Source organism: Pipistrellus hanaki (genome assembly GCF_964339955.1).
Source record: "Pipistrellus hanaki genome assembly, chromosome: 2".
Lineage (NCBI taxonomy): Eukaryota > Metazoa > Chordata > Mammalia > Chiroptera > Vespertilionidae > Pipistrellus > Pipistrellus hanaki.
The window spans coordinates 130,170,175-130,180,290 of record NC_140504.1 but is presented as its reverse complement, the minus strand read 5'-3'; the positions used below and the strand labels follow the sequence as shown (position 1 = coordinate 130,180,290).

General features: G+C 35.3%; 1 protein-coding gene across 1 annotated transcript; it reads left to right on the top strand.

The window, feature by feature from the left end:
* Nucleotides 1–744: 744 nt before the first annotated feature.
* Nucleotides 745–9,640, top strand: PRL (prolactin; the record flags this gene model as incomplete). Its single annotated transcript, XM_084870982.1, has 5 exons — nucleotides 745–877; nucleotides 2,963–3,147; nucleotides 4,637–4,744; nucleotides 6,818–7,051; nucleotides 9,449–9,640. The coding sequence occupies 5 exons, from the start codon at nucleotides 745–747 to the stop codon at nucleotides 9,638–9,640; spliced, it is 852 nt and encodes a 283-aa protein (XP_084727108.1).
* Between the last annotated feature and the right edge of the window lie 476 nt (nucleotides 9,641–10,116).

Genomic DNA, 10,116 nt, shown 5'->3' with positions numbered 1-10,116 from the left:
ATGATTCATTTTCCAGCCTTCTTACAACCCTCCGGATTCTTCTTGAAGTAATAATCCTTTTAACATCTACCTTGACTAATTACTTCTTTTGAATTATTGACATTTAATCTCTCCAAACCTCAGTTTTCTAATCTGTAAACTGGAGATGATAATATAAGTTTATATATATGGTAAAATCTAAAGAGATAAGCAAATAAAATGCACATTTAAAAACAAAGTGCCAAAGAACAAAATAATGTGTAAAAACAAGAAAAAAGTAAGATTATAAGGAGAATATAACAAGGAACTGAAAATTTGAGTTTTTCAATCTTTATTTCCTGGTATTTAGTATGTCAGTTTTGAAATCTTGGCCGCCTAGCAAATTTGAATGACAAAAAGAATACCCTTTGGTAATACATGAAACACCTAAGTGTATAAAGGCACAATAGAATAGAACAGTGGTTCTCAATGCTACATTGAAGAAACTGCAGAGAAATAAAGGTAATATTCAAAGGAAATGACTTATAGAGTTTTAAAGGTCCTCTAACCCAAACTAGTTTCCAAATCTCACCTTCATTATTTTTCTCATTTCCTTTTGGTCTAATTAATCAAAATCCCTTTCGAAATTTCTGACCAGTATGTTTTCCTACATATGAATAAGAAATAAAATACCATTTGATGTTTGAAATTATGGGGGTAATCTCATTGACGAAAATAGATGACGTGTAAAAGGGAAGGAAATACTTATTAAAAACATTCATAAAGATGTCAAAGGTTTATAAAGCCAATATCTGGGAAAGAGAAAGCTGTGGGACTATCAAATCTTCTTTGGTAGTTCTGGGACTACCAGATCTTCTAAGGGTGTTTCCCGAAGTTATCACCACCATGGACAACAAAGGTATGTACAGCAACTCACTGAATTGTTGGCTTTATCAACACTTCTTTGAGGGTATGAATCTGAAATTTTAGCTAATATTCTCTTAACAATATGTTTCAGGTTTACAGAGTTTAGAAAAGTAATCTAATCACTGATCTATAAAGCAATTGTATAAAGGCACAATAGAACAGAACAGCAGTTCTCAAATGGATGAATCCTTCTTCTAGAGATACATCTTAATGTCTGCATATGTTTTTTGGTTGTCTTCATTGGCAGGTGGTGTTACTGTTGCCTAGTGGGTAGAGGTCAGAGATGCTGCTAAACAAACTACAGAGCACAGGAGAACCTCTAGAACCTATAGACTGGGTCACTTCCAAATAACAGAAACTTAGTTCTCACAGTTCTAGAGGTTGGAGCACAAGGAATTATCCCATTCAAAATGCCACAGTTGAGAAACCCAGGACTGGAATAAAACCAAAGTATCTTTAGGTCCAATTTATTACAAATCCAGAAGGCAGAGATTAACATTTTCTGGTTCTCAGGCCTCTTACATGATTTTGTCAAGATGAGTCAATGTGTTGAAATTTGAATTCTGAAGCCATAATGTAGATAATACCTGTAGGTAAAATATCCAGTTACATTTCATGAATACAATGTACAGAAAATGAACTTTTTGGAAACATGTCTTTTAAAAAAAATAAAAGTCTGTTATATTAATCAACCCACAACATGAATATTTTTATTGTGCAACTAAAAGTTATTTAGTTAACATATTCTTAGATATTTTTAAGTATTTTGGTTTAAATATTTTTCCACATGAAATCTTTAGCACTTTCCTAGTTTCATCTCATACATATCCACCTACATTTATTGAATATTTCTTAAAATTTTAATTTTCTGATCAACACATTTTAATACCAGATATTCTTTTGGAGTCTTTGCTATTAAAAATACAATAGATTTAAATATATTGTTTCTTACCTTTTGAAAGTGTAAATTATTGATATGTTATAGGTTCACATCTATCCATCTATGAGAGGACAAATTGATGACTAAATCATCTCAAATAATTGTCAAATATTTTTAAGTAGGTGTTTTATAAACGGAGCAGGAAAAATGGGTAAAACAAACTTTCTAGGGCCATATCATACAATCAAAGGTCAAGCATTGTTCTTTACATGTAATGGCAATGGCCTCTTGGCTGAGCCATCATGGCTACTGATTGTGTGTGATGGGTGTGACATGAGGAAGTGACAAGATGACAGTATGGGCATCCTCCACCTGCTCATAATGGGACTTAGGGAGAATCTTTTAAACTCGCTAAGCCTTCTGTTTCATCAGATAATTGGATGATAATAATGAAGGCTCAGGCTATCTCGCTGGGCTATTGTGAAACAATTTTTTTTAATGTTAAAATTTTTGACAAAGTGGCAAGCAGATGCATGGAGTTTTTAAAGTGCGTTAGCAGATCTAGGCTACAGCATCATTTGTGATGTTAGAATTCTCTTCATATTCAACATTAGCAACCAGTCAGGCATGTGCTTATTATTATCAGTCAAGAAGGTGAAACAAACAGATCAACAGCCATCTCAGTGTCTAAAATGCAAGTATTAGTCAATACAGTGTTAAAAAAATTTACAGGCGACATTTCTCCCCTCCCCACTTGGGAGTCTATATTTGTTCCTCAATAAATCTCTGCCTTTGCTATACCAAAAAATAAAATAAAATAATTACAAACTCCAAGAGAGCCAGGCTGCTGAAAATCTGCAGAAACTCCCTTTAGGCATTAAACTATCTTACGAGAATGACCTAAACACTCTGGCTCAGAATTAATTTAAGCTCCAAATGCTTACAAGTTTTGGAGGCATTTCTAGGAGCAGTGCAAACTCGCTGGGAATAACCTACTTTTATGACTATATATCTGTGCAAATATAATTATATATCTGAATTTACACAGTGGAAAGTGTTGATTCTTCTCCACCCCAGCTATTAAAGTACCAAATCATGCTGAGGGCAATGTGGAGAGATAAGGCTGTCCTCCACAAGATGACATTTGATAACCTCGCTGACCAGATCATCTGAGAACGGCTCCCATTTCTATTTAAGGAGGGCCGTTCCTGCTGGTGCTGGTGCTGGTGTCAAGCCTGCTCCTGTGCAACAATGTGGCCTCCATGCCCACCTGTCCCAGCGGGCCATTCACCTGCAGAGTGCCTCTCGGAGACCTGTTTGACCGTGCAGTCATCCTATCTGACTACATCCATAATCTCTCCGCCGAAATGTTCAATGAGTTTGTAAGTATCGCGCTTCTTGGTTCTTCCCAGAAGGAACCTTCCTGTAAATGACTGAGCTATATCACACTTTAAACAAGAAAGCCACGCTAGCCAAATTTCAAATAATGCACCTTATGGGTCAAAGAAGGCATCGGTAAATGCAATGTGGAATAAGAAGAAAGGGACAGTTTCAGGAAATCCCAATGGCTTTTAAAGAGTGTATTAAAAAAAATTCCTTTAATTTATTTTGTTTTTAAGAATTTCCAAAAATTGTTAAGCATCCATACTAGTCATCTGGGGATGCCATACAAAATACATACAGCTGAAATAATGGAAATGTGTTTTCTTATATTTGTGGAGGCTGGGACATCAAGGTGCCTGAAAGCATGTTGATTTCTTGTCCTTGCATGTAGGGTATATTTCTCCCATGGCATTCTGCATTGCAGATATATAATAAATGAGAATTGCACTGCAATGAAGTGGGTGTGTTGAGCAAAGTTAAACTAAACTGAATACATGATAAAAAATAAACAAGTAATAATAGCTAGCTTTTCTAAAACTCAAAAATGCTATGAATTATTGTTCTAAGATTTCCAGGTTTAGAAATACAATAGGAGGATTAGTTTAGAACTGGAAACAATTATTTTCTTTCTGATTAAGGTACTTTGGAAGTCATATGTTAACTCTTTTAGGTCAATCAAAGATCAAGCGATGGATTAGAACCTCAGTAAATCAAAGAATCCCCATGAAGAATGTGGTTTAATGTTTATAATAAACATATATTTATATAGTTATTTTTCACACTAATTGTTCTTTTGTACATTTTTGACTGGCCATCTTTTGTCTTCCAAATACTTATAGTAATCTCTTTGAATTTCCACTATGTTTGCTAATGGTTGGTTTTTCTCTGTCAATGTGTTAGCATAGATTTTTCTGTTCTTATTCTCAGCCCATTGCTTAATATTTTGATTTATCAGTTCACCATGATCAACAAATTGTACTCTGCATCTATGATGAAGATGGTATATAGTTGTATAGATTTAGAGATTAGTCAAATAAAAGTTTCAATTTTATAATACCTATTAAAGGAGTGTATCCATTTGGTCCTACATAATCAAGAAATTAAAATGGCTAAATATAAGCTCATATGCACTACCATATTTGATTCAAGTGTTAAAGAAAAAGATACTTAATAAACATTTAATATTTTATATTCTTTATATTTTTAGTGTTTGCTTTCCATATAGTAATGTATAAAAAGAATAAAATTAAGGAAATAGCAAAAAAGGAAGGATTTGGAATTTAGAAAAGTTAAATGAAAAAGAACTGTTTATAGAGATAATGGAAAGGATAGGAAAAATGGCAACTTTCTTATTTCTTTAGTTTTGATTTTTATGTGGCTACAATTTTTTAAAAATTATACAACTATCAAAGGTGTCAACATTTTGAAATTAGGTTTATTGATTTAATACCCAAACAACCCTCACTGAATTTGCTTTATCACTTTCAGGATAGACGGTACACCCATGGCAGGGGGTTCATTACCAAGGCCATCAATGGCTGCCACACTTCTTTACTTCCTACCCCTGAAGACAAGGAGCAAGCCCAAAAGATCCATGTAAGTTTTAATCCAGGATTCTCACAAAAAACAATGGAGGCAGTACACTGATACTTCCATGCTATAGATTATTAGAGGCATTAGAATTGGCAATGGTAATTGCACTTGCCAGGCAAGGAGGAAGAAGAGTAAGCAATCAAAGAAAAAGGACATTGTATAGGTAGTAAATTGTCAGTAATATCAAATGCTGGCAAAATATTGTAGTAGCAAAACAAATAACAGCCCAGCCAGTGTGGCTAAATGGTGGAATGTCAAGGCATGCACCAAGAGATGGGCAGTTCAATTTCTGATCAGGGCACATTTCTGATCAGGGCCTGGGTTGTGGGCTTGATCCCTGGTGATGGGGCATACAGAAGGCAGCCAATTGATGTTCTCTCTCAGCAATTTTTCTATTTCTCTCTCCCTTTTTCTCCATCTCTTTCTAAAAGAACAATAAAAATACACTTAAAAATAAACAAACAAACAAACAAACAAACAAATAAATAAAAACAGATCTATAAATTGGCTATGCAGACATGATGGTAACCAACGCTGAGACCCAGGACTGCAAATATTATTCTATGTGAAAGCATTAGCTGTATTGGATTTCCATGTGTAAAATGTAAGGTTTAAAAAAAAACTAAAAAAACCCCACATGGATATGTAAGAAACACAAATCAGTTTTATTTATGAGAGGGGCTCCTACAGGGACAGCATTTCACATTTCTGACCACTGCACCATCTGAGTCATCTCTTCTGGACTTTCAAGGCTCTCCTTCTGATCCTCCTACTTCTCTGACACCTTCTTCCTTCTTTTCTTCATTCTTCACTCACTCCTCTGCCAACTCTTACTTCTTAATAATAAGTCTCACCTGAAAGCAGACCTTGTAAAATATTGTTTTGCTTCTTATGACTATGGACTCTGTTCTGATGACAGAAATATCTGCATATCAAGCCCCAGTCATTTATCCCAGCTCAAATTTATTATTATTATCATCTCCCTTCTGATTTCCTGCCATAACCAGTTAACATGATTTAAAAGAAACATCTTCATATATATAGCTCTGTAAATTCAATGTGTTCTTTCCTTACAACTTTGTTATTGGTACTGGCATTCTTTCTGTCCGCTAAGCCTATTAATAAGTAATTATAATGATGATAATGATAATAATAATAAAATAAAGAAAGGTGAAAATAGGGAGGAGGAAGAAGAGGAGTTAAATTTATTAATAGCTACTACATTAGTGGACACCTTACAAAGCACTTTATGTGCATTACTATATTTAATCCTCATATAAAATCCTCTCAAACAAGGTGCTATTATTACACAGACTGATATAAGGAAACTATGACTTGGAGAGCTGATGGAATTTACACCAGTTACATGGGTAGTAAACAATGAATCTGGGCTTCATCCAATTCAAAATTCTTTTTATTGTTATGCTACAGTACATCTACTGTGGATTCTTTTAATGCCGTTATTAATGATAGATAGCATTGTGCCATTTTATTCACCAGAACATGTCACTAAATACAGTGCTCTGAGTTGTACATACAGGGGTTGGTATGGACTAAGAAGCACATGTTTCTATATACTGTATCTTCTTCAAAAAGAGTGCATAAAATAAAACCACAAGTCACAAAACAATGCATTAATAAATAATTTGATTCATTGATAAGAATGAATCTTTAAATGAAATTATTTGAGCTCTTTGTCATTTGACAATGGTGGACTCTATGTTTCCTGAGTGGCGCTTATGGAGTTCCAACAAAATTGTTTTTTCTCCATGAAAAAGCAAAGCAGTCAAATTGGAGAGAATTCTCTATGTGGGCAAATGGTAGAATTTCAGAAGAAAAACAAAAGTCTTCCTGTCATAAATTAGAACTATCATTAAAAAAAGAAGTTACGTAAGCCAGATTTTTAAAAATTTATCAAAGTATAAACCAATAGCTTAAATTTTATATTTTTACAACTTGTACCTTCCTACAAACTACATACACGTAGGAATAACAAAGATATATTTAAGTCAGCCTCTCTGAGCAAAAATCACATGTGACCCATTGTACTGTGCTTGTATTTTAATGGTTGCTTAGTACGAAGACCTTCTGAACCTGGTCCTTAAGGTGCTGCGCTCCTGGAATGAGCCTTTGTATAATCTAGTCACGGAAGTGCGTGGCTGGCAAGAAACCCCTGGCACCCAAGAATCCCTTGGTACACCTGAAACCCTTGGTACGCAACAAGCCCCAGATGACATCCTAACCAAAGCCATAGAGATCGAGGAACGTAACAAACAACTTGCAGAAGGCATGGAGAAGATCATCGAACAGGTGAGTAGCCTCCTGACACTTCTTTGTTTTTCCCATTAAAGAATGAAGTGAACCCTGTGAAGAGGAATACATTTCAAAATGCCTCACTTTGTAAGAACAAAGTTTAGGCATTTTATATTCTACATTGCTATTAAATAAACCAATAGTAATTGATAGTGATAGGGTCTGCTGTAAGTGAATCTTAGCGTTCCACTATCATATTTGACAGGTGCAGACTTCCCTACACTGCACACAAATCCATCCAAGCCCTGGCCCTTCATGGGGACAAGCAGTTAAATAGTTTCAATGGAAAGAAACTTGAAAATATAATTTGCAAGAGAAATGTTTTCCTCAAAGTATTCTAGGACACCTATTATTATCATTCTGCTCATAGTCTTCCTCTTTTCTCCCCACACCAAAGCATGAGAGAGAAAATGGAGAAACTAGAAAATAAAAATCACATTGGATGGTGTTTATCTCCCTCTCCCCTCTGGTAGACATTCTTGCTTGGGAAGGAAGGAGATAGAAAAGATGAGACAATGGCATTGATACTGCTCACCAACCACTATAATTTCAATGGGTTACAAAAGAAAGGGGTATATCTTTTCTAAAATGTTTTTTATTTTCTAATTTATAGAGTTGCATCATTCTAAATCTTATTTGGGGAGCTTCAAAAATGAAATTGACACATTGCATTTGATCTCCCCAAATAATTTGTCATATTTAGATTGAGGTAATATTTGCAATATAAATCTCCATTTAGATGGGATCATCGCAATATGAGTGAGGTAATATCTAAATAGCCTTCTGAAGTTCTCAGAAATAATTTATCATCATCGAAAGAAAAATATATGATCATGGAAATAACAGGAGCAAATTTATATTTTTCTTATTGTATAAAAAGTACTTGTTAACGTGTCATTGGTCATTTTCATAGGAGAAGAATATATCAAATACAAAGTACATTTTATCCTTGGGACATAAGTAGTAAACACATAGATTTTTCAAATGATTTTCTTCATTACTGTGGGCCTACTTTCTGAGGTCACTAATTTGTTCCATAATACTTCAGTTTTAGTTGGGTTTTTTTAAGAGCGACATACATATTTATTTATTCTTATTCATATCATTGTCCCTGGCATAGTATATTTTGACATAGGGATCAAACACCAAAACAAAATAAAACAAAACAAAACAGCAAGCCAACATATACTGACACACACACACACACACACACACACACACACACATGCTTGGGATTCCACTAGTTTTAAAATATTCTGACTGTACAAAGAAAGTTAGTTTAGCAATCAGAATCTACAGTCACCCCACATTTGTATCTCCTAGCTCTCCAAACTAGCTTACAGCCTTAGTTAACAAGCGGATACTAGGTCTCCCAAGTCCCCAGGGACTCCCAGCACACAATGGCTGAAGAGCGCTGAGTGGCATGTGCTCCTCTTTCATGATGTTCAGTGGCCTTTTGTTATCACAGTTGTGCTCCCACCCACCACCCATCCTCACTACTGATGGGTGGCTGCCAACACCTCCTTTCTCATAGTCACGTTTCCCAGGATCTTCCACTCAATATAGATACCTTAAAATAAAGCAGCTATTCTTCAAAAAAAACTTGGGGGTTATCTATCCTAGCAGATTGCAAAGGTCTCTCTGACTCCTTCAGCAACTCACCTTAGTCTTAGCCTTAAAACATCAAGTACAGTCCTCATCATATCCTTCTCTGGTACATATACTATATGGAGAATATAATCTGTTCAAAACAGGAAAAGATCAATGTGACGTGTCTCATTGTGACTTGTCAGAAGAAATAAAGTCCATAGTGCACACCAGAGGCAAAGTCATAAAATGAAGAAGTTCCTCAAGTGAGAGAACAGAGGCCAGCTCCTCATTGTCCCTTTGTCACATTCATGTCTACATTCAAATAGCAACTTTCTGGTTCTCCATCTAGCACCGGCTTACTTCATCTACCGTCACATACCTATGAGAAGACTTACACTTGAGTTCTGCTTTTAGTTTTTAGACTATAAATAGATCTCTGATACATTGGCTCAATAATCCATGACTCTGTCTAGAGAGTTTTACATTCATAGCTCTTCCACAAATCTTAATTCAACAATTAGAGCCGAAACCGGTTTGGCTCAGTGGTAGAGCGTCGGTCTGTGGACTGAAAGGTCCCGGGTTCGATTCCAGTCAGGGGCATGTACATTGGTTGCGGGCACATCCCCAGTAGGGGGTGTGCAGGAGGCAGCTCATCGATGTTTCTCTCTCATCGACGTTTCTGGCTCTCTATCTCTCTCCCTCCCTCTCTGTAAAAATCAATAAAATATATATTTTTAAAAACAATTAGAAAGAGCAATGATAAGCAAATAATACGTATAATGTCATTATCTTTTTTGTCATTAGGTGCAAACTGGAGACAGAAGAAATGAGCCCTACCCTACCTGGTTGGGATTTCCATCTCTGCAGGTGGACGATGAAGACACCCGCCTTTCTGCTTTCTATAACCTGCTCCATTGCCTACGCAGGGATTCTCATAAGATTGACAACTATCTCAAGCTCCTGAAGTGCCAAATCATCTATGATAGCAACTGCTAAGCTCACATTCATTCCATCTATTTCTGGAATGGTTCTTAATGATCCACCCCATAGCAAGCTTCTTTTAGTTTTATAGCTTTTTAATGCATGCTTGGTGTAATGGGTCTTATCTTCAAAAATAAAAGCTGACATCTTAGAGATATCAAAATCTGCAAGAGCAATTTGTCAAAGTTTCTTATCTTCACTTAATAGAAAATCAAAAGAAAATTAATCACTATCATTGCGAAGCTCCTATTAAAATTTGTCACAAATAGTGGAAACTAGCATTACAAATAAGACAATTAACAGCTTACTTTAGAATCACAGTAAATCATTGCGAGTTGAGTTATTAGAATCAAAGAAATTGATAATTATTAATCATGCTGGTCATGCTAACAAGAAGATTGAATTCTTAGGATTCTTTCTAAAAGGCAGCCATGTCCTATCAGCTAACTTTCACAGTATTATGACAGACAATTTAAATACTATGAAATTGT